At 57.0% G+C, this 23,800-nt stretch overlaps 2 protein-coding genes across 2 annotated transcripts; both read right to left on the bottom strand.

Annotated features, from left to right (window-relative positions):
• Positions 1-572: 572 nt before the first annotated feature.
• Positions 573-5,346, bottom strand: RINL (Ras and Rab interactor like). The gene is made up of 11 exons (XM_021701073.1): positions 5,297-5,346; positions 4,944-5,103; positions 3,598-3,700; positions 3,261-3,333; positions 3,110-3,174; positions 2,692-2,841; positions 2,179-2,601; positions 1,501-1,818; positions 1,107-1,238; positions 776-948; positions 573-693 (listed from the first exon to the last, which is right to left on the bottom strand). The coding sequence occupies exons 1-11, from the start codon at positions 5,344-5,346 to the stop codon at positions 631-633; spliced, it is 1,710 nt and encodes a 569-aa protein (XP_021556748.1). The 3' UTR covers positions 573-630.
• A 1,435-nt stretch (positions 5,347-6,781) lies between these two features.
• SIRT2 (sirtuin 2) lies at positions 6,782-23,732 on the bottom strand. The gene is made up of 16 exons (XM_021700787.1): positions 23,646-23,732; positions 22,740-22,786; positions 19,677-19,725; positions 19,321-19,434; positions 16,970-17,011; positions 16,703-16,809; positions 16,511-16,567; positions 16,125-16,193; positions 11,375-11,504; positions 9,367-9,426; positions 9,024-9,079; positions 8,796-8,872; positions 8,656-8,707; positions 7,820-7,890; positions 7,631-7,697; positions 6,782-7,510 (listed from the first exon to the last, which is right to left on the bottom strand). The coding sequence occupies exons 1-16, from the start codon at positions 23,659-23,661 to the stop codon at positions 7,355-7,357; spliced, it is 1,170 nt and encodes a 389-aa protein (XP_021556462.1). The 5' UTR covers positions 23,662-23,732; the 3' UTR covers positions 6,782-7,354.
• Positions 23,733-23,800: the final 68 nt, after the last annotated feature.

Below are 23,800 nucleotides of genomic sequence, written 5' to 3'. Positions count from 1 at the left end.
TGCTAATTTCTACGGAAAATAAAGTTCTGGGTAAGAGAGTATATTTGCTTCCTGTTGCTTCTATAACAAATTACCACAAACTTAGCAGGTCAAAAACCCCACAAATTTATTATCTTGCAGTTCTAAAGGTCAGAAGTTCAAAATAGCTCTTGGGGCCTAAAATCAAAGGCCAAGCCTTCCCGAGGTTCCAGGGGAAAATCCACTTGTCTTTTTCAGCTTCTAGAGGGTACCTGCTTTGGCTCCTGGCCACATCACTCTGACCTCTGCTTGCAAAATCACATCTCTTTCTCTGACTCTGGTCCTCCTGCCTCCCTCTTGTAAGGACTGTGGAGATTATATTGGGCCGCCAGGATGATCCAGAATAATCTCCCCATGTCAAGATCCTTAATTTAGTCACATATGTAAAGTCCCTTTGACCATGTAAGGTAACATACTCCCAGATTCTGGGGATTAGGAAGGGGATGTCTTGGGGGAACATTATTCTGCCCACCACGAGGAGGGGCAAACCGGAGGTGGGTCTGTTCCTGGGAACCCCTCCCCCTCCCTGCACCTAAGCCAACAGGGGTCAGAAGTCAGCGCCGTCCTGGTGCCTCCGGAATGTTGCCTGAGGAGCAGGAGGGTTTGAGACCCCTAATCATCCTTGGTCTCTGGGCACAGGGTCTCTCGCCATGGTTCCTTAAAGGGCAGGCTGACCTGTGGGGAGCGGCAGGAGCCTGGGTCAGAAAGGCAGTGGGTCCGGCGCTCCCCTGCACCCGCAGTCCGGAGGGACGGTCACCTGCGCTCCGGCGTGGCCCTGTCTGTCGCGTCTATGCAGCGTCCGCCGGCTGTGCCACTGGCGGAGGGAGGCGCGAGCCTCAGAACTGAGCCCCTGGGGCGCGCGGCCCGCGTCGGGCTGGTAGTGAGCGATGTGGTGCAGCGCCCCAAACCACGTGGTCAGGTAGTAGCCAGCTAGGGACAGGACGGGGTGGTCAGCGCAGCTCTCCGGCTACCCTGGTCGCCCGAGGTCCCGCGGCAGTTTGTCCGCCTTCCCCCCTGCTGCGGGGCGCGGCTGTTGGGCCCTAGGGCGCCCCCTGTTGGGTCCCGGCGGTTCTGGGGTGCGGACTCACCTTCCCCACGCAGCTCCTCGGGATCCAGCAGCTCCATGAGAAACTCCACGTCCAGCTGCGTCTCCCCAATGTGCGGACTCCAGATCAGTTCTTCCGTCAGCGCGGGCAGGAAGGCGTCGGCCCCCAGGGGCTCTGGCGGAACCGGAGGACAGGCTCTGAGCTGGATGGGGGCCGTGTAGACACGTCCCTCCGATCCCCAGGACCACGCGCGCTGGCGGCCCTTCCACTTGTTGGGCATGCAAACGCCTCCTACCAGAGCCCCAGGCCCGCGTAGACGCCTCGCGCTAGAGCTTACCACCCTCTCGCCTCGACGTGCACGCAGGCGCCTCCCACCCCACTCCCGCCACCCTCGAGCTACCGCACATCCAGGTGGACGCAGGTGAACCTCCTTTACCTTGGTTCTCGCCCTGAGCCAGGCCCGCGTAAACGTCACTGCACACCGCCAGCAGCAGCGCCACCTTGCGGCGTGGGGCGCAGGCGGCGTGGAGGTGCGCCAGGCGCGCGTGGATGCGGCTCCGCAGGGCGGGGGCGGGGCCCTGCCCCTCGAGCCCCGCCCCCCGGAACTCCGGAGGCCCCGCCCCCTCCCGCAGCGCTATTTGTCGCTGCCGCAGTCGCCGCAGTTCCTGGGCGCGGAGCGTGCGGAGTCGCGTCCACAGGGCAGGCTTCAGGGGCGCCAGCACCGCCCGGCACAGGGCCGCCTCCACCGCGGCGCCTGCGAGGGGTTGGGGCGGGTGAGCGAAGGGCCGCCGGGCTGACCCCCTCCCCGGGGCCGAGCGCCACCCTCAAGTGTAGACACGGGTGGGAGAACACGCGTGGAAGAGGGAGCCCGGGTGTGGACACGCGCGTGGGAGAGGGAGTGCGGCTGTCACACATGTGAGAGACGGAGCAGTGGCGAACGGAGCAGGAGTTACTGCATGTGGGAAAAGGCGTGTGAGTGGCAAAGCAAACAGGTGTGCAGGGATGGGGAGAAAGAAGTGGGTGTGAACGCACAGGTAGGGCCAAAGGAGGGCACACGAGAACCCGAGTGGGTTCGGGAAATGGCCATAAGTTCTCTCCCAGCCCTCCTTATTACCAAGATGCTCGTCCTTCTGGGGGACCCCAGGCCCCCTGCTCTCCAAAACAGCCCTGACATTGGGGTCCTTTGATAAGTGATCCTGGAGGTCAGTAAGGAGGTGCCGCACATCCTGAAGCAGCTCTGTGGCGGGGTCCCCAGGCCTGTGGGGGCCTCTGGCATTTGAGGTGAGGCGTGCCCTAAGGCTCTGGAACTGCCTGCCCACATAGCTGCCCCGGGCCCTGGCCAGAGCCTGGATGTGATGGGTGAGCACATCCTCAGGGCCGTTCTCTTCATCTTTGTAGTTGTCCTCGTTCTCGTCCTCATCCTTGTCCTCCACTTTCTCCTCCACCAGGCTGGCCAGAGCTGGCCCAGGATGGTGTACTTCTGGGCTGAGTGGGCCTTCAACCCAGGAGACCCGGTGAGGGGCAGGGTTCCTGGGGGCTGGATGTGAGGAGAGAGTTGGGCCCCACAGAACAGCAACAGTAGCTCCCCCGTCCCTAGGGGCCCAGGGCCCCGTCTAGCCCAGCTAACCTGAACTGTGTCTTTCTACAGTTTCTGGAGGTGTCTCCGGGGGAATCTGCTCCATCCCCCACCCTCTGTGGGTCTCCAGGTAGAGCTTGTTCACCATGGACAGCACCCTCTCTGAGATGTTGAGGTGGACACTGCCAGTCTGTGGAGGACCTGGGGACCAGAATAACCGAGGTGTCCCAGATATCCAAGGAGCCAGCTCTGCTTCCTTCAGGGCACCGGGGGACTTAATTCCCAGCCTCATTACTGGTTTGGCCCCTGGCCTCTTGTCACTCAGGCCCAGGAGGCAAGCCTCCCACAGCTTCCCTCACCCCCCATTTTATTCTCCCTCAAACCTGGTAGTCTGGTCCCTGAAGGGCCGTCCTGCCAGACCAAGAAGCTGGAAAGTGGCTTCCCCCTCCCTTAGGGAACCATCCCTCACCTGTGTGTTGGTCTCCAGGCCTTAGAGTGGGAGGGGGCAAGAGCAGTGTTCTGGGCAAAACATCCCTGAGAAAAGATAAGGGGGAACAGCAGTGTGGGTGGGATGTCTTAGGGATGGATCACCCTTAGCCCTTTTGATGGGTGACCGGTACCTGCTGGCTGATAGGAAGGCCAGGAGATGGGGCAGGTCTGGCATGCAGAGGTTAGAATATTCCAGAGACACACCTGGGGGTAGGGGGCAACAAGGGGCAAGGAAGAAAGGTTGAGGGGTGGCAGCCTCATCTTCCCTGAGACTCTGTCTTCCTCCATCCTGTAATTCTCCCCAAAGACCCTCAAGAGAGGGAAATTTCTACCTTTGGAGTCCCCATCTTTTCCTGAGTCTTTATGTTTGCATCCCACTTATGGCACCAAATAGCATTTGGGAGATATTTTGGAAGCAAAGCTGATTAAATTTGCTGTGGTCTGGAATCTAGGGGGTAGGCTCCTCACCTCCAGGAAGCTTCTGGATCTGGTAGGTGTGGACTTCTCCTGGTGAAGCTCCTGTCCTCAACACCAGGACCTGGCTGGGGTCATGCCCTGTGACCAGGAAGCTCTGGGGGGGATGGGGTGGAGACAAAGGTTATCTTTTTTTTTTTTTTTAAGTTTTATTTAAGTAATCTCTACACCCAACCTGGGGCTCGAACTCACAATCCCGAGATCAAGAGTTCCCTGCTCTTCCAACTGAGCCAGCCAGGCACCCCGAGGCAAAAGTCATCTTGAAAGGGATTTGTGCAAATCTCTGTTACTTTTGCCTGCCCAGCACCCATTTCCCTTATTTTGGATTCCACACCCCAAACTTCCTTTAAGGAAACCCACTCCCTCCCTTAGTCCCTGCCGGTGGGACTAACTCCCTCCAAGGCCCAGGGATGGTCCTGTGACCTGATCTAGCCAACAGGATGACAGTACTTTCTCATCACTGTGATTGGTTCAGAGGTGGGCATGTGAATCAAGCCCAGCCAATGGAAATCTTCCACAAGATTTTTGCTGGAGCTCTTTGGAAGGAAGCCTCTTTTTACACTGGGATTGCTGGGCTTGTGGGATGTGGCCGTGAGCTGGGGACAGCCATCTCTGCCACCACAGGGACAGAGCCCCCTTGTGAAGGAAGCTGTATAGACCCGCTAGTTGCCTTATCCAAGTCTATCCCTATTCCTTGCAGAACTGCAGCCTTGTTCTGGCATAATCTGCCCAGCTGGAGAAGACGGATGATGTGTAGGCAGTGTTTCTCACCTCTGGGTTTATAACTCCCAGGTGAGCTTTAAAAAAATATTGCCGTCTGGGCCCCATATATTGTGAATCAATTGTGAAGGCTTTTGGTTTTCCTGGTGCAATTGGTGCTTCCTTTCTTTTCTTCCTCCTGCCTGGAGTGCACACATGTGCTTGGACCTGGGGTGGCCACTGGGCAATCGTGAGGGGAGCCCAAGGGAATGGCAGAGAACCTGGCCTTGATGTCACTAGGGCTGCTGAACCAGAGTCTGCAGCTGCCTTTCCGGATGTGTCAGAAAGATAAATGCCTGTTTGCCTAAGCTACTGTAGAACGAGTGTGTGTTCCTTGGGCTTTCACAGTTGAAGCAAAGCCAAGAAATAGGATGAGGAGAAATTTTTAAGTTGTCTAATGCTCAGGGTCCAGACGTTCCTGAAATTCCCTTCACTTCCAGATTTTTCAGTCATTGGAATCGATAAGTAGCCTTTTTGGTTTGCCCGGTTTGTGGTGTTTGTCACTAGGAACCAGCAGAGTCCTGACTGATCCGCGGTGTCCTGGGGAGGGTCAGAGAAGGTCCCTGGCTGTGAGTACTCACCCCCGGTGGCCACAGCTCAAGAAGGGCTTCTGCATGCTGAGTGTCCAGCTCTGGGATCTGCCACACCCCCCACGTCCTCCATAGGCGAAGGAGTGGCTCTGGGGTCCCAAGGACCCCTGTGAGGGTCTCATCTGCTCCATTCACCTGTGATGGAACCTGTCTGGGACAGGCGGGGTCCAGGGGACCGGGGGTTAGAGGTGGGCAGTTGGACACTGAGGTGGGGTCAAAGGTGCAGGAAGGGGCAGCCCAGGGAAGAAAGGGGATTCAGGGTCTTCTAGGGGGGTGGGCATTGGATGGAAGGGACTTCTGAAGCCAGGGCAGGAGTTGGAGACCCCAGCCCCAGCAGCCCTCACCTCTCCCTGACGGTGGGGCCTGCAGAGGCCTCGTCCTCCGGCTGGGCCATCCTCAGGATGCGGGAGGCCAGCAAGCCATGGTCTGGCCTCTGGCAGGAAGGAAGATAAGGCTCAAGGTGGCTCCAACCCAGAGGTAACAGTCAACATATTTACAACCAATCTAGCAGAAACCCTGACCAGTGCAAATGGACCCAAGGCCCCTTGCTGTGGCAGGTGTTAACGCTTTAGTCCCCAGGTGGTGGGGAAATCTGGGGATCCCAGGAAGCAGGCCAGTGGGTCTTGTGGGGAGGGGGGAAAGGGAGGACCCAGACTGATGGCTCTTTACTGAGTGGCACAGAGATATTTCAGCTTTTGACAACCAGTGCTGCCATGATACAGACATGGACCAGTTGAATAACAGCTTTTGCCCAAACCCCGTGCCCAGACAGGTGCTCAGCCCACAGGAGACACTCTGTCAGTGTGAGCTATCTTATACCACATCTTCCCCCTTCCCAGACCACGGCGGGGGGGCCCTCAAATATTCCCTCCCCCACATTCTATTAGAGACATTTTCAAACATCCAGAAAACCAGAATTTTACAGAGAACATCCTTATACCCGCTACCTAGATGTTACTGCTGGCATTCTCTTTTTTGCTTTATACGACATCTGTCCGTCTGTCCATCGGACCTCAACTCTTCAGCAGGTACGTAGTCCTAGCTAGCGTGGGTTATCACTCGAGGTGGGCATTTTTAAATATTTTCCCTGCAGCAGTGGCAGGAGTAGGACCCCTGGGTCCATTCATCTGTGCACCTAACAAATACTTTGTAAGTACGGGCCCAGACTGGGTGGCCTGGGGAAACAGTGGTGGATAGAACAGGCCCCTGCCCTCGGGGGGTGGCATAGGAAAGGGGTAATGAACAGCTAAACAAATCAATCAGCCCGCTGACTAGAAACCCAGGGTTTTAGGAAGGGTGGGGACAGTGAGCAGGTGTCCTGTGCAAGGGAGAGCAGGAAGGAGGGGTGGGGGCAGAGAGGCTGATGCTCGCCTGGATGGCCGGTGGTGCTGGGCAGGGCGGGATGGGGCCAGCAGCCTGACACCAAAGGGAGGCAGTGGGGGGTGACGATGCCAGCCGCTAGGTCCCTGGGGACCCCTACCTGTTCTCCGAAGGGAGGCCTGGAGTAGCAGGAAGTGAAAGTGTTCCTCATAGAGAGAGGAAGCTGGGCAGGCGGGGGGGAAGAGGCGGGGCTGGGGGGGTAATTTGAAATCGACCTTCCTCTCTTGCGGGGGCTCAGGCCTTAGGTGACTGGGCTTTGGAGGAAGGAGCTCTGGCAGTCTGGGAGTCCGGGGGTAAGTGCTGCGGGGCTCTCTCGCAGACCCCCGAGTCCCCTGTCAGTACCCTTGGCTGTCTCTCATGAGAGCCTGGAGGTGTTCTGGTTCCTCTAGCCCCCTCCCTCCAGCTGCTGCTTTGTGTGCTCACGGAAAGGAACAGCGAGGCCGGATAGCTGATCGTTAGTTGTTTTTGTTTTTAATTTGTCTCCAATAAGCAACATTATCTGCCCCTCCCGGCAGGGGAAGTGGGTCCCAAAGGGAAGGGGTCCAGCACCCACTTTGGGAGTGGGAGACACAGACTGGGGAGGCCTTCAGGCTCAGCTCCCCCCAGAGGGTGTTATGTCTGGAGGGCCCAAACTCCACCCAGGGTACGTTAGACTTGGCCGACTTGGCCACAGGTCCCTAGGAGCGGTAGAGGGCATGGGGAGCCCCGGGGAGCCCTGGGGCCCCTGTCCAGAACAGTTAGGAGTTTAGAGGCAGCCCTGGCCCTGGGAGCAGTTAGAGATTAGGGGAGGTTGACCCGCATCCCCGCGGGTGGTTAGAGACCGTGGGCTGTTACAGCTGAGCTGCGCAGGCCTCGGCCCCTGGGTGCTGTTAGAGATTTGCCAGGGTCAGGGGGCTGGGACCCCAGTTTTGAGAGGGGGTGGTTAAGAGACTGGGGCAACATTCTGAGCTCCCCAGACAAGAGCTGCAAGTTAGAGGGGGCCAGGGCTGGTGGCGGCTCTGCTGTCCCGGGAGGTGCAGCTGTCACTGGCCCTGCTCCCCCTCCATGGTCCTGGCCTCCTCCTTGGCAGGAGGTGGAGACTTCCCGGGGGAAGCCGAAGTGTTGGGGTTGGGGCTCCCCGACCCTGCCTGGGCATCAATGCTGGCATGCTCCTTCCGGACGAGGTCCTCCAGCTCCTTCTGCAGGGGGCAAAGTTCACAGAGGTCAGAGGTCACCATGCATCATGGGGTCAGAGGACCTGTGGGGCAGGGGTCTAGGGACAGGGCTCAGGGTGGGCCGAGGTGGCCCAGACTTCTTACCTTCCATCCGAGGAGGTCGGCAAGGGCCAGGCAGCCCTGGTCACAGTCACCCAGCCAGGCCACGTCCCTGTGGGTGGGAGAGTCAGAGCTCCCAGGCTTGTCCCAAGCCCCTTCCCGCTCTGCTCAGTCCGAGTGCCTTCCCGCCCTCCCTCCCACCTCGGCTGTGACCCGTGCAGGCCCAGGACTGACCTGTAGGCCTTCTTGGAGTCGAAGTCCATGCCTCCTCCGAGGCCCATCATCATCCCCAGGAAAGGGTCAGTCTGTGGGGGAGGGGGAAGCTCAGAACACAGACCCTGGAGCCCGATGGGCTGGGGTGTGTTCCCTGCTCTGTGACTTCGCTCAAGTGACCTGGCCTCCCTGAACCTCAGTTTCCTTATCTGTAGAGTGGGGGCTATCACCAAACCGCTCCTAGCATTGTACTGTCAGTGGGTGAATACTTAGAAAGTGCACAGGGGGCGCCTGGCTGGCTCAGTAGGTGGAGCATGCGACTCTTGATCTCAGGGTCATGAGTTCAAGCCCCATGTTGGGCGTGGAGCCTACTGAAAATTAAAAAAATACAAAATAAAATAAAACAAATTAAAAAAAAAAAGAAAGTGCTTAGAACAGCGCCTGGCACATGGCATGTTTGGCCTGTTCGAGGAACCATCCCTGCTCGGGGATGAGGGAGCGAGGCCACCTCAGGAAAAGAGCCGAAAGTGGGAGTGGGCGCGTCCCAGTGCTGGGCTGTGGGCCCTGGGTCCGGCTTGCCCCGACTCTTCACTTGCACAAAGCTAAGCATTCCTGTCCTGGCTTCAGTCGCTTCGAGTTGGGGTTCTATCCCTTGCTCAGAAGGGTCCCGAGTGACCCAGAGGCCTGTAGAATCAGAGTCCAGGTGACCTGGAATCTGACCTCTCTGGATTCTAGAACTCCTGGTTCTGAGCTGGGGGTCCCAGTTTCCCAGGAAGCCAGTGAAAGGGAATGTGGGACCCATGTGAGGAGGAGGAGGAGGGAAAATCAGAGGGGGCCTCAAATAAAAGCCAACTCACCTGCCCAGTCTTCTCCTTGTTGATGAGCAGGCGCGGGGTAGAGAGGGGTGCCCTGGGGGATGGCGAGCTCAGTGGTGAGGACCTGTCCTGGCTCCCCCAGTCCCCAGCAGCGCCCCCCCCAGTCCCAACCCCCAACCTACTTGCTGATGAGGGATGCAAAGGGCTGCACCTGCAGGGAGGTACCCATGATGATGAGGAGATCCACCTTCAGGAAGTCCTATGAAGGGAGGGCGGCCAGTGAGAGCTCTGGAGGCTCGGCAGGGGCTGGGCTGCCTCCCCCCACCCCCCATCTGCAGCTAGTTGGGGAAGCCACCTGCCCCAGGGCCTGGCCCTGGCTGCCCCCACGTCGGGGAGCACAGGCCACTTACTGACTGCATGCAGGAGAAGAACCTCGCTGGGAGGTTCTCACCGAAGAACACGATGTCTGAGGCAGAGGGACAGACAGACACAGAGACAGGAAGAGAAGGTGAAATGGGAGGCAGAGTCAGGGTCACAGAGAGAGAGAGAGAGAGCGGGCAGGAGCAGAAGGCAGACCCAAGGGCTGGGGTAGGAGCTGTGGAGCAGCGGGGACAGATCTGGGGCACTGGTCAGGGAGGGAGGGTAGCCCGAGGTGGGGTGGATGGGCGTGTGGCCTTCTTGGGAAGGGGCTCGTGGAGGGGTGGGGGTCCCAGCCCAAATCTATCTGGGTTGGTCCCTGGCCCCGAGGCTCACCAGGCTTCACCACACTGTGACATTTCTCACACTTGGGAGTCACCTCGGAGAAGATCTTCTCTGGGCGTGGAGAAGGGGAAGGGAGAGAAGGAGGTAAGCGACTCTGGGCTGAGGTCTGGGGCTGCAGCCAGCCTTCATTGTCCACAAACACACCTCAGTCACTGGGGAGCCTCCTGGGGTGTTTGCCCTGCTCACCCTTCTCAGAGAGCTGTCCCCCCCCCCCACCTCCTCCCACCCTCCAGGATTCCAGGGGGGGTTCGAGCACCAGGCTACAGCTATGGACTTAAAGAATAAACACCAGAACAGACGATGAGCAGATGTTTGCCCTTTACAGGGGTAACTGGATCCCACCAACCCCTGACCTGGGCAATAAAGCTCTCCTAGTGGAGGGGCACCTGGGTGGCTCAGTCGTTAAGCATCTGCCTTCAGCTCGGGTCATGATCCCAGGGTCCTGGGATCGAGCCCCACACTGAGCTCCCTGTTTGGCAGGAGGCCTGCTTCTCCCTCTCCCACTCCCCCTGCTTGTGTTCCCTCTCTCCCTGTGTCTCTCTCTGTCAAATAAATAAATAAATAAATCTTAAAAAAAAAAAAAAAAGCTCTCCTAGTGGGTCTTGGAGGGCAGCTCTATTTTATCCTGGGTGAAAGGCCTGGTGAGTCCCAGGCCCGGTGACAGAGAGAGGGAAGAATCTGCAGACGATCCTGGGATGGGGATACATCCTTAGGCCCAGCTGCTTCCCATCCTTGGGTTCTGGGACAGACACCTCCCCCCCTCCACACACACACCCCATCCTTATGATAATCATGCTCCTTATCGCTTATTGATTAAGGAAGCTTGAAAAGCATTCTGTCACTTGCAACCAACCCCACAGAATCCTAGCTTGTTTGTTCAGCTCTTCATTCATTCCTTCAACAAACATTTACAGAGCCCCGTTGTGATGTCTGAAACGTAACTGGAAACATTTCAGCACTGACAGTGTTTAGGATTTTGTGGGGGCTGCACGCGCTACTGCTGTCAGGGGCACGTAAGGGGGTGGTGTTCGTTGTCCATTCCCCGCAGCTGTGCACACTCGAGCTATTCTGGAAGCCTCGCCCCAGCGGCTGTCAGCCGGCGTCCAGGCAGAAAGGCCACCCTCCAGGGGCCCCACCGCAAATGCCACAGCTGTCCCTGTCTCACACAGACACCAGAGGCTTTGTGAAGTCAGCATAAAGAATGTGAGCAGTGGCTTGCCAGGGGTGAAATGCGGGGCTTCTGGGCAGCACAATGGATGTCAGACAAGATTCTCACTGGCATTCGAGAAATGTGGACTGGCTGACTTTTTCCCCCCCCTGTTCTGGACACTCTGCCCTTCCATGAACTGGGACCCTGACTTCAACAAGCCCTGTTGTCTGCACCCCTAGGGACAGCCGTCAGCCCTCGTCCCTAGCCAGGCCCGTGTCCAGGTTCACATTCCGTGGAGTGTGACTCCATCGGACCCTGTGCCGCTAGCTCGGTCCCGTCCAATGTGGTGGTCACAGCCACCGTGTGGCTTTTAACACTGAAATTACTAAAACTGATGTAAAATTCCAAATTCAGATTCTTGGTACCGTTGGTCACATCTGTGAGTGGCCGAGAGCCACACGCGGCGGTGGCCCCCATCTGGGACAGCGCCAATCTGGATTCGAATGTCGTTGCGTTTGCCCTCACAAGGTAAGTCAGAGCCCTCGTGTGACAGAGAGCTGGGGGCCTCGTGACCACACAGAACAGACCGTGTGCCCATCTGGTAGCTTCTAGGCCAACACACGTCTCTGCGTGGCTGCACTGGGTGTGGAGCTTGCTTCCATCATAACCCGGCTGTGAGGTGGCGTTGGGAGCAACGAAAGCCCGAGGCCGCCTCATCTCCGGGGGGCTGCCGTCAGCCGCTGAAAGGAGCCACGGAGCAGGACGGAACGGGTGCCCACCGCCTGGAGCCCCCGAGGAGCAGACAGAGGGCAGGAGGCCTGCCCTCGAGGATGACGTCCAGCGCCTCACCTTTCATCCAGCTGAGCGAGTACTCCCGTCGGCAGAGGGGGCTGATGCAGTGTGAGGTGTAGAAGGTGCCGTGGGCCTCCACCAGGTCCTCAGGCTCCAGCCCCGCCACTCGCTCTAGCGTGTCTATGTTCTGGAGGGAGAGACGGAGGGAAGAGGCTCAGGAGTGAGACACCCCCCCCTCCGCCGGCGGCAGAAGGCAGAGCATGGCGCTGTGAAGAGAAGCAAATGGGAGAGAGGGAGAAGGAAGGGAGGGAGAAGCAAGGGGCAGGATGTGCTCTGTAAACTCGTCTGCTCATTGTCAGGGGGTCACCGAAGGGTGAAAGTCACAGATGGTTAAAGGTGGAGCCCAAACTCATACGTCTGTGAGCCCAGACCCACTGCCACCTTCAGCCCAGATGGAGTGTTTCTGCATAGTCAGGCCACTTTGTTTCCATTTTTCAGGAAATTTGTTTTTTGTTGGGACCACACGACGTTCGTGGCACCTGCCAGAAATTTGTTGGCATTGATGGACAAGCCTACAGTGGCTCTGTTGGAAATAGAGTGCCCTCAGATGTGGCATCCTTGTGCAGTACCCAACCTGCACAGCTGTCTGTGGCAGCCCTGGCTGAGCAGTAACAGAAATAAGTGAATCAGGAGGGTTTATTTGGTTTTAATCACTGTTTTCCTAATCAGCAGTCGGGTTTCTTACTGTGGTCTGTTTCACAGACGGCACATTAACTGGCATTCTTTTAAGACACGAATATATTCCTCATTAAACCAGCAAGACTATTCTTCCCTTCCACATAGACATATGTGCTCTCTCATTTTTCTTAAAGCATGCAGCCCCCCTGGGAGCAGCTTTTGTTTGCCCGTGAGGAATGCTGCGGAGGCAGGTGCTGACGGAGCCCCCAGCACGCGGGCAGATGCCACCCCAAGGCGGCCGGTCACGTGCAGCCCACAGCTGACCCGGCACGGCCTCCCTGAGACTCCATGCACTACCGAAAGGATTCTCTTTCAAGGGCAGATGGCCCCCCAACCGCTCGCTTCGCTCCCTGCCAGCAATCAGCTTGTTCCCCAAACGTGCAGACAAGAGCCACTGTTCCCAGACTCTCTCTGCAGCTTTTCCCCTCCCCCCGCATTAGCTTTGCCTTTGTTACTTGACTCAGTCTACAGCCCCCCTCACACGTGAGGAAGCAAGCAGTGTGCGTGCAAATAATTAAACAGCATGTAAAAAAAACTACTGAGCTGCCTCTGTTGTTCTGAGGCCACTTCTGATAGAGAAACCACCAACGAGAAATGAATGAGGCTGTCCTGTATGTCCCGATATGGAAATGATCGCTCCAAGAGGTTAAAAGGCACAGGAGAACAAAGGCTGTGGGAAAACTATATATGAAGGTGTGTATTTGTTTGCCTTTGTACAGAATGTTTTTAAAGGTGATACAAGGGACGCCTGAGTGGCTCATCGGTTAAGCATCTGCCTTCGGCTCAGGTCATGATCCCAGGGTCCTGGGATCGAGCCCCGCATCGGGCTCCCTGCTCCGCGGGGACCCTGCCTCTCCCTCTCTCTCTGCCGCTTCCCCTGCTCGTGTGCTCTCTGTCTAATAAATAAATAAAATCTTAAAAAAAAACAACGGTGATAGGAGAAGCCAACAACAGCAGTGGCCCCTAGGGAGGGAAGCTGAGGGCTGGGGAGTACGGCCCCAGGACGCCCTCTCCCAAAGGCCAGGTGGTGATGAACGCATGATGGTATGTGGGGAGTGACATGTAGCCTGGGTGTGTGGTGGCAAGCAGGGCACGGTGAGGATGGGCAGTGGCCTCCCAGCTCCAGCCCAGTGCTCCCTCGGGGGCAGCCAGCTCTTCTCAATCTGCAGGAGGAGCCTGAAGTCCGGATTTTCAACTGAACTCTCTTGCTTTTTAAACCTTGGCTCCTTTTTTGTTTCGGAACACTGTGTCCCCCTGATGGACACAAAGGCAACAGCGGTTTTGAAAAAGCATGAAGTTGGGGGTGCCTGGCTGGTTCACCTGGTAGAGCAGAGCTTGAGCTCGAGGCTGGGAGTTTGAGTCCCACACGTTGGATGGAGAGATTACTTAAAAATAAAATCTTAGGGCGCCTGGGTGGCTCAGTTGGTTAAGCGACTGCCTTCGGCTCAGGTCATGATCCTGGAGTCCCTGGATCGAGTCCCGCATCGGGCTCCCTGCTCGGCAGGGAGCCTGCTTCTCCCTCTGACCCTCCCCCCTCCCATGTGCTCTCTCTGTCTCAAATAAATAAATAAAATCTTAAAAAAAAAAAAATAAAATAAAATAAAATCTTAAAGGAAGGAAGGAAGGAAGGGCAGGAAGCTGCTATGTGAGTGAGGATACGGAAGGGTCTTCCACACAGGAAGTTAAGTGAGAGAAAGCCAAGTACAAGCCTTACGTGTAGGGTAAATGCCATGAATATATTTAAAAGCTACTTTGCTGTGGAGATCGCAGGGGCTTGAGTGAACAGGGCAACTGTTCTCATGTTTGAATGGAGACTTATATCTGGAGATAAAAATAGCAATCATACATAGCTCCAGAAGTGCAACATCATCACAATCCGGAAAGGGGCGAAGACAGTGTGTTCCAGAAAACTGGGTCAGTGACTCAAAAAGTGGCTGAGGTTGACGGAGAGGGTGACAAGTTTGAAGAAAACAAAACAAAGCGGTCTCCTGAAACACGAGAGTGGAACATTTTTTTTTTTTCCACGTTTGTCTGTTTTCTGTAATCGGCTGTTTTGCTGAGGTATGTGCAGTTAAAGCCATACATTCCCTGTTGCCAGTCGGGGACACACGCCTGCACCTTTCCCACGGGCCCCAGAACGGACTGCTGCTGGCTTTCACAGAGAAGCGGCCCTGCCCGCTCTACCTTCCAAGCAGATTCGGAACCCGCACGCTTCTCCCCTCAGCGGCCCCCGCCCTGGGCCAGCCTCCATCCTCCTCTGCTCTGACCGTCACGGCAGCCTCCTCCTTGGTCTCTGCACCCCCGAGTCGTCCCCGACATGCAGTCAGAGGGACCCCTGGGTCAGGTCACATCCCACCCTGCTCAGAGCCCTCCCGTGGCTCCCTCTCACTCAAACCTTGCTGTGGCCCCAAGATCCCACATGGTCAGTCCCCGTCCCATCCCTGAGCTCGCCTCCTCCATTCTCTCCTGCTGTTCTCTCTGCTCACTCGGATGCAGCTTCTCGAACGTGCCAAATACAGTCTCACCTCAGGACCTTTGCCCCGGCTGTTCCCTTTGCCTGGAACCTACTCTCCCCCTAGATGATCCCGTGGCTCCCTCCGTCCCCTCCTAGAGGCCTTTGTCTAAATGCACACTTCTCAGTGAGGCCTTCCCTGATACCGGTTGACAAGAGCACCCCCCCCCCCCCCCGCCGCCCCAACACTTCTAATTCCCTTTCCGGCTTAATTGTGCTCCACAGACCTCGTGACACCCTAGCTGTGCTTCCTACCAGTCCTGTCCACTGTCCCTCTCCCCACAGCAGACTGTCAGCTCTAGGGGGGCAGGGATGTCGCCGCCAGCAGGGCCTGACGTGGGCTCGGCACTCAGTAAGCACTTGTGACAGAAGATGATGACACGGGGCTGCGGTGCGGATTTCATGAAATCACGCACGAGGGAGCCCTTGGCTTGGAGTGAGCTGTGTGTGTCATGTCTGAGCCACGTCCCGTGGATAAAACGGACTCTGGGAAGAAAGGTCCGGTTTATCCTGAGCGGGGGCTCGTCCCGGAAGGAGGAGGCCGTCCTTTCTCAGGCCACCACCGCCAGTCCTAGGCAGCGGGCTCCGGCCCCCATTTGAGAAATCTGGACTTAAAAGAAATTCATCCTCCCCCTGGTGGCAGCTTCCCAGGCTGGCAGGCTCCAAATCGCCAGGTGCAGGAAGAAAATGTTAGAACGCCCGTTTATCTTCAAGTATTCTCTCTTTTATAATTTTGGGTTCTGAGGTCTCTCTTTTTTTTTTAAAGATTTATTTATTTATTTTAGAAGGAGAGAGAGAGAGAGAGTGAGCGAGCACACAGGGAGGGGAAGGGCAGAGGCAGAGGGAGGGAAAGAGTCTCAAACAGACTTGAGTCTGAGCGAGGAGCCTGACCTGGGGCTCGATCTCACGACCCCGAGACCATGACCTGAGCCGAAATCAAGAGTGGGGCGCTCAACCGACTGAGCCCCCAGGAGCGCCTGAGGGATCATTTATAGCACGATATCGCTGTTAACTGACACTGCGTAATTTCAATACGTATTCACACGCGTTCATAAAACACACATTCCTAAATCAAAGGTAGGGGCGCCAACAGTTTTTACAGTGAGGGGTGCGAGATGCCCCAAACGTCTTGCTGGCTAGTCCAGAAGCCCACAACGTGAGCTGTCCTTGCCGGCGAGCTCCGGGGCAAGGCCCATGGCTCAGCACCCGACACGTCTGAGCCATGGCCCGTGTTACACGCGAGGCCTTTGTGCAAATTCTAAAAAGACAGCCCTTCCTTACGACTCCCCACCTGCCAGTTGGAAAGCGGTCACGGTGTGCTGATTTTGTCAGCTCCAGTCACACGGTGGCCACGTGCTGACAACCCTAACAGAACAGGAAATCTCCGCTGCAAACGGTGGCCCCTCACACGTGACGTCCCTTGCCCCCACGCTCGGGATGGCGCTGAGCGGAGCTCCCTGCCACGTCACCACACACCTGAAGGGTGAGGCTGTTCTGGCCTCTGCTTTACAGAAGGGGAAACTGAGGCCGGGGGGGCCGGTGCCCACGGCCGCCTACCTGCGTGTAGCAGCGCAGCAGTAGGTCCTTCTCCTTCAGCAGGCGGATGAAGTAGTGACAGACGGTCGGCTGGAGGGGAGCAAGCGGAACCACACCGGTTGTGACAGAGCCCAGGGGCCACGCGTCGCCACCGGCTGGGAAGTGTTCCAGGCGCTCTGGCTGGTTTACCTCATGGAATCATCACTAGCCCCATTTCTCAGATGGGAAAATGGAGGCTCAAGGTCACAAGAGCAGGAAATGAGGGACCAGGAGGTGGACCCAGGTGGCCCGGAGCCCAGGAACTTCATGACCACGTGACACTTGTCTGAAGGGCCCCAGAGGAAGCCTTTCCCATGCCTGCTGTCCCCCAGGCTTTCCTGTGCGCCCCTCAGCAAAAAAGAGCTCACCTTGAACTGCCCAGGATAGAGTTCCTTGGCAAGAGCAAAGAAGGGCTCTGGGTGTTTCTGTGGGAGAGAGAACCAGAGGGCTGGTGGGCACCCAGATGCCCGTGGTGAGCTGAGAGCTGGGGTCAGGCGATCCCCGCGCGATCCCCGCGCCCTCCTCACCATTACAGACATTCCTGCCTGGGGAGCACATACCTTGAAGTAGCCAATCTCAAAGATGGCCTCCGGGTAGGGAAGATTGTACTTCTCTAGGTTGGCGTAGAGGCCCGTGGATGGGGAGCGGAAGTCAGGGATGCCGGCGGCTAGGGGAGGTGGGGTGGGGAGCAATGGGTCAGGGACCTCGGCCCCATCTATACTCCATCAATCCCCCCCCAATCAAGGGCTCAGACACAGCTTCCCCCAGTCCCTGGATGGGGGTCCCCCAACATGGCGGTGGCTACTGGGGGGAGGGGACGCACTTACACGTGGAGATCCCAGCTCCCACCAAACAGATGACCCTGCGACCTGGAGGAGAGGAGTTTTCGCATCATATGACAGTGCGCTCAGCCCCAAAATAACAGCACCCATCACAGCCCCTGACGCCATTCGCAGTGCCAGGCCCCACGGCGGGCATTTCAGATGCATGAATGGTCTTCCCATCTCGGGGGTGTGTTAACACCCCCACTTTACAGATGAGAAAACCAAGGCTCAGACAGAGGAAGGATCATGCAGTCAACTGGTGGCAGAGTCAGCGTGGGGACAAGGAATTTACTATTTCAAATTATACCAAATTGGACAGATTCGAGAAACGGCCACTTGGAGAGAAGTTTCCCCTCCTAACTATATCTAGACAAAAACGTATGCGCTCTTAGAGAGAAGGCTGGGGGCAGCAGGGGGGTGCCCCCCAGAAGAGCTATAGGTTATTGTAGAAATCTCTGGCTATGCCGCATCTTTTGGACACAATCTTGAATGACCATCTATTTCTAGCAAGTTCCTTCAGCATATTCCTTTCCTCTATAATCAAACACACATCAGCCACCGGAGTCTGATCATTTTCAGAGGAAGACCAAAGATTTGCCCCTCTTAGCCCTCACCCAATGAACAGCAGGTAGGTAAGAGGGCTTCAGATCCTGGCTCTCCTGCTCACCAGCGGGGTGGGGGAGGGGGTCTTAGTTCAGATCTCCCCCCTGGGCTTCAGCTTCCTGCTCTGTAAAATGGGCATAATTACAGTCCTGACTTCATGGGGCTGTCAAGAGAATGAAGTCATTCGTGTAAAGCTCAGATCAGTGCCCGGCACTGAGCACACACTATTTATGTGTCTGCTATTATTCTTTGAGTCAGTTATACTTCTTGAGACCCAGGATTTGTACGCGTCTAAGCATTTCATTCCCCCGTTTTCTCCTGGCTTTCAGAAAAGAGGATGGGAGGGTGTGGTAGGAGTCGAATCATTTCACAAACACACGGGGCTGTGCAGAAATAGCCCTGCTGCCTTGTCAGCTGCTGGCGGGCAGCCCTGCCACGCAGGCCCCAGGCATCTGCCCGTCAGCTGATGGTCAGGCACAAGTGTGAGGCCTGCGAACTGGGGACTTCTGGGGTATCCTGTGCGAAGGAGGACAGCAAGGGTCACAAAGCCCTCGGCTTTGTCTCAGGGATGCCATCGGACCGGGCCCAGCTGGACCCAGCTGGGGCCCCGTGGGAGGGAGCATGTGCTCTGGATTCAGGAGTCCTGACTGCCTCTTGCCAGATGTGTGACCCTGCATGGAGTCACAACCTCTCTGTGCCTCCGCTTCCTCCTCTGTCCAGATCACACCTATCAAGTGCCTAGCCCAGTGCCTGGCAAATGGGGAGGGCTCAGCTAACTGTTGTTCTTCGCTGTGCCCCTCATAGGCAGCCTCATGAGCCAACTGTCCGTCCCAAAACCCAAGTGCAGGAGGACGGAAGCAACCAGAGTTTTGCGGCCATTGCCTGTGCTGTCTTTGGGGAGGAGATGTCTGCAGACAGCTGCCCGGCCTGGCCCGGGAGAGGGAGGCTCAGGGCAGCAAGCCTGGACGCCTGAGCAGGGAGCCGGCAGCAGCTGGAGGACAGGGAAACGGGAGAAGACGTTCTCAACAAAAGGCTGTTCAGGGCCCTCAAAGGGTCGATTGTTCTCGTTGAGGACTGCCGAGGGCCCGGTGTCTCAGACTCTGGTGACCTCAACTTGCAGCAAGAAACAGAAATGACATGGTGACCCAGTAGACAGGCACCTACATAGCACCCCCGAAACGCGCTTCCTGTAATAGTCACAGGGCACGCGGCTCTTCCAGGCCCCTTTGCGGGCATTTATGTCTCTACTCAGGTGTTGCACCCCTCAGGACCCTATGGGGTAATTACTATTGGTATCACCTTCAGTCTGTCAAACAGGTCTGGCCAATCAGCAATGGAGGTGTGACCCACGCCTGGCCAATCAGAGACACGGTGATTGGTTTGCGGTAGGAGGGTGACCCAACCTGGCCCAACTGGGGGCAATCTCTGCCCTTTCGCTTGAACCCCTGGAAGGAGATACTAGGCTGGTGGAACCGACACTCGGTTCTGCCAGGAGTCCTTTCCACCTCAACACAGAAAAGCTGCGCCAGAGGGGGTTAAGATTCTTGACAACACGGAAGCCTCCGAATCCAGCCACGCTTAATGCTGGATTTTAGTTACAGGGTCAATACTCCCTTTTTTGGCCTAAGCCGGGTGCACCTGGGTTTCTTGTTACTTGGAAGCAAAAGGTGTGATGGTTCAAGTGGCGGCGGCTGAGAAGTCACTTGGGGCCAGGAGCCGGGCAAGTGGCGCAAGGCAGGGCGGGGACTCACAGCGCTCGCTCTGCATGTAGCGGGTCACCCCTTCCAGGGTCAGGTCGTCCAGCAGACGCTCCTTCTGGGTGCCCAGGCCCAGTGTCTGGGAGAAGAAATTCCGCAGGAAGTCCACTGGCCAAAAAGCAGAGCGAGAACAGCAGGGTGGGCGTTCAGTTGGGGTGCACTGGGGCCCGGAGTGCCCCTGCCCCAGCCAGCCCTGGGATCCCCCACCCTCCCACAACCGGGGACCTCTAGGTTGCATTGCACCCAATATACATACCCTGACTGTCACCCTCAGTGGGGGTGAGGGGTAGCAACTACATCCCTGCCCTAAACTGCTCCTCCCGAACCCCACTCCCAAGGAAGATACTCACTCTCGGCTTCTCCGCCTGCAGCTCCTTCCTCAGTGTCTGAATCTGAGTCCTGGAAGGGGTGGGGGTGGGGTGACCAGGCCCCAGAAGTGGGGTTAGGCAGGGAGGAGAGGGGAGGGTGGCACCCGGGTCTGGGGGGAAAGGCTCTGGCTGGGGGTGGGCCCAAGGAAGAGAGGGGTGGTCCGGGGGCCAGTGTGCTTGGGCTCTGGGATGGGCTGCATGGGTTAGAAACCTGGTCCTGCTGCTCCCGAGGAGCGTAAGTTCTTTGCTGTTCTGAGTCTGATGCTCCTCATCTTGGAAACGGAGCTCAGAGGAGGTGGCACTGCATCAGAGGGCTATCTGAGATGACACGCATTAACCTAGGGGAGGTGCTCCGCGCAGCACCCAGTGGGGTAAGTGCTCGGGAAGTGCTGACATTGCCCGGTGTCCCGTGTCCTTGCCTTGCAGCCCCTCCCGTCCCCTGTGGTGTGGGCCTGCTGCCCTCCTCACCACGGTCACTCCCGTGAATGATGTCAGTGGAAACGCCTCTGTCCTCACCCTGGGGCCCTCAGCGCTCCTGCCTGAAGCCCCGGACTCCACCTTTCCAACCCCTCCGAGTCATTATCTAGCGTCATTATCTACTCCGCTGCTCAGCCAGGCTCCCAGATGGCAGGTTCGAGACTCTGTCCTGGGCCCTCTCTACTTCCTCTCTCCACCATTCCTGGGCTTGCTCCCTCATCTGTGCCAATGGTCTTGGCCTAGCCATTGATAATGCCACCTCCCAGTCCCCAGATCTGGGGTTCACGCAGCCTCCTGGATGCCTCCTCCTAAGTGACTCCTGGCCTCCCTTTCCCACCACATCTCAAACTGGGCTTTAGCATCTCTCCTAAACCTGCCCCTCCTCCTAGGCCCCATCTCAGTGTGGCTTCTGTCCCCCAGTCTTTGTCTCCCTCTCCTACCCTCCCATCATAATGTGTCCCCTCCCCAGGGCTCTACCTGGTCCAGCCTTCCTCCCTCTGGGGGCCCTGTCCTGAACTCCTCCCTAAGCTCCCAGCCTCAGCCTCCACCTCTGATGGACTCTACTGCCCTCTGGGTGATGGCCTGGCTGTGTCAGCCCATCCCGCCCTCCGCTCCAAGAGCCCCTCTTGCTGGCTTCTTCAGTCTAACCATCCGATCACCAACAGGTATGGAGTCTGCCATGATGTCAGTTCCAAGATGGTGGGGATTTTTCGTATTTACCCGTGGACGCCCAGCACCAAGAACAGGGTCTGGCCCCTGGCAGGAGCTCCAGAACTAACCACCACTGAACGAATGGATGCTTGCTGTGTGCTACACCAGGGCTGGGCCCTGCAACAGACCTCACAGAAACACAATTCTGACTAACGCACTCTCCTGCCTAAAACCCCTCCAATGACAGACTCCCCCATCATTCTCTGCTCTGGTTTCAAGCCTTTTTGAATAGGAACTGCCCTTCCAAACACATTTAAATTTTTTAATTGCTTTTCCATAAGCTTTGCAAAAACTTTGACCATTAGACCATGTGTGACTTGAGGCACTTGCCTCCAGTTCCCTCACCTGCCCTGGTCACGATGACCACCCTTCACAGTACAGTGGTAATGACTCTAGATTTTTTTCTCTGCACATAAAACTCATTCGTTTTCCAGAAATGGGTCATGCCATAGTACAACGTCTTCCGTCTTCCACAGAACAATATACTATAGATCCACCTCGTCCTTCAAAAAAGCTACATAGTGTTGCATTGTAAGGATGAGCCATAGTTCATTTAACCCGCCTACTGACAGCCACTTGGGCTGTTTCCAGTGTCGCCCTATTACACACAATGCTGCAGTTTACATCCTCGAATCTCTCTTTCTGGGACTGAGGATCCCTTTTTAACATTAAACCTTTCTCTGTGACAGTGGCTGAGCCCCGGGAGCCAGGCGAGGGAGAAGCCCCGGCCTGACAGGAAGCTTTCAGCCCCTCAGTGTGGCCCTGCTGTGCATCTGTCAGGTGCTTTCATCTCAGCTTCTGCGCTGCCCTACATCTGAATGGCCATCTCGGTCTCTGGGGGGGTGGGCAGTCTTTCAGGCTGCACACAGTGAGGCTCTGTGGGAGGACTCGAGGGCCCTGCCCAGCATGTGGGAGCAACTTGGCCTAAGGCGGAGCTGGAGGTGCTGCTGGGGCCTTCAAGTCTCTGTGAGGCGGCCTGGCTACCTCTTCCTGAAGTTTCTGGAAGGCAACCTGCAGGGTGCCGTGGGTTGCAAAGTGCTCCCTGCTCTTCTAGCAGGGGGGCCTGAAGACAAGTTATGTAACAGCTCTGCCTCAGATTCCTCATCTGTAAAATGGCCCCAGTAGGCCTTGCCCCCCCCCAGGGGATTCTGGGAAGATGAAATGAAATGATGTACATAAAGCACTGAGCGGAGTACCCAGCTGGAATAAGTACTCAATAAATGCTAACCTCGGCTATAATTAGCTAACCACCCCCAGCCACCAGGCTAGTGACCACATCATACCCTTCATGCCCCCCAGTTTTTGCACAAGCTGTGCACTCTGCATGGAACGCCATTTCTCACCCTGCCTAAGAAAATTCTAAGTCACTCTTCACTTACTGTGAGGTGTCTGCACCTCAATCTGACTCCTGGGCCAGCCTGTGGGTTCGCCCAGGGAACGGACCGGCTGGAGTCTCTGTGACCCCACAGGGTTTACTCTGCCTTGAGCTACTTTCATAATCACCCTGGAGGGTCATTTCTAGTCACCTGTCTGTGAGATCTGTGTGTTCAGGGACCAAATCGGATGCCCGTCTCTCCCAGGCCCAGCATAAATGAGGTTCAGAAAGGATAGGGGGAGGGAGCAAGGAAAGAGAAAAGTTTGGGAGGGCAGGCCTGGAGTTGAGGCTGCACACCCTTCTCTGACAGTCCCCAGAATCCACCATTCCCCAGGAGGCTGAACCAGGAGTTGGGGCAAGGGACTGGGGCAGTGAGCTGAGGGCCCTGGGGTAACTGTGTCCCCTTTGCCACCTCCCCCCCGGTGTGGGGTGCAGGAACAAGTCCATCTCTCTCCTTCCCTCCACCCTTCCCCGAATCTCACCTGAGCCTCCTGCACCTTCCCTGCCTGGGTCTCCAGAGGGTCAGAGGCTGGGGGAGGAGGGGGAGCAGACGTGGTTACAGTGGGGGGCATGGTTAAGTGGGAATGAAGGGCTTCAAAGCAGAGGGGCAGGGAGCAAGAAGACCCACCAAGCTAATTACACTGGGGTGGGAGGTGGGGGTAAAAGTGGAGTAGAGGAAGGGAGGGGATGGGGAAAAGTAGACCGTATTAGAGTAGACAGTGCTGTCAGGACAAGTGGTTAGTGAGGGACAAGGAGGCTGGGGCGGGAAGGTTTAGGAGAGGGAGGAGAAAGCAAAGCATACAGGGCATGGGGGAAGACTTAGAAGTGAGGAAGAAAATAGTGTGTGTGTGCGTGCGCGCGCGTGTGTGTGCAGGGAGGGTTAGGTTTACTAACAGAGGGAAATTTAAAAAGGAAGAGAGGAGATAAGAAAATGCTCTGAGTAGAGACGGGTTTAGGAGAGGAGGTGCAGTGGGGATGGCATGTTTAGGAGGGGCACAGGAACTAGAGGGAAGAGATAGGAGAGGGGCACTAGGGGTCCCCTAGCATCCTAGTTCCGCCTAACAACCAGGTACCCTTAGCAACCGGGTCCGCGGCAACCTAAGTCCTTAGCAACGAGGGTCCTCAGCAACCAAGGTGCGAGAAACACGCGATCATTAGGAACTTGGGGGACGTGGCAAACGGACCCTTAAAAGCTCGCGACCCAGAAACCCACCAACCTAGCAAGATGGATCACTTAGCAACGACCCTCCACCCCCGCCCCGAATCCCACTCCGCGCCATGCAGCCCCAACCTCCAGCCCCACCGTGCCCCTCCTCGGGCCCCGGGGCCTGCAGCCCTCAGCCAGGCCCCGGCGCGGCCCGACCCTCCCACCGGGGTCCCCGACTCACGGTCCGGCTCGGCCATGGGCGCGGGGCGGGGGCCCTTGGGGCTGTCACCGACGGCTCTGTCCCGTGACGGCACCGGAAACAGGAGGGGCAGAGATAGGGCAAAGAACTACAACTCCCAGCAGTATCGAGGATGCATACGGGTTTTCGCACAGCGT

The sequence above is a fragment of the Neomonachus schauinslandi genome, chromosome 16 (genome assembly GCF_002201575.2).
Source record: "Neomonachus schauinslandi chromosome 16, ASM220157v2, whole genome shotgun sequence".
Taxonomy (NCBI): Eukaryota; Metazoa; Chordata; class Mammalia; order Carnivora; family Phocidae; genus Neomonachus; species Neomonachus schauinslandi.
This window is presented reverse-complemented; position numbering and strand designations above follow the sequence as displayed.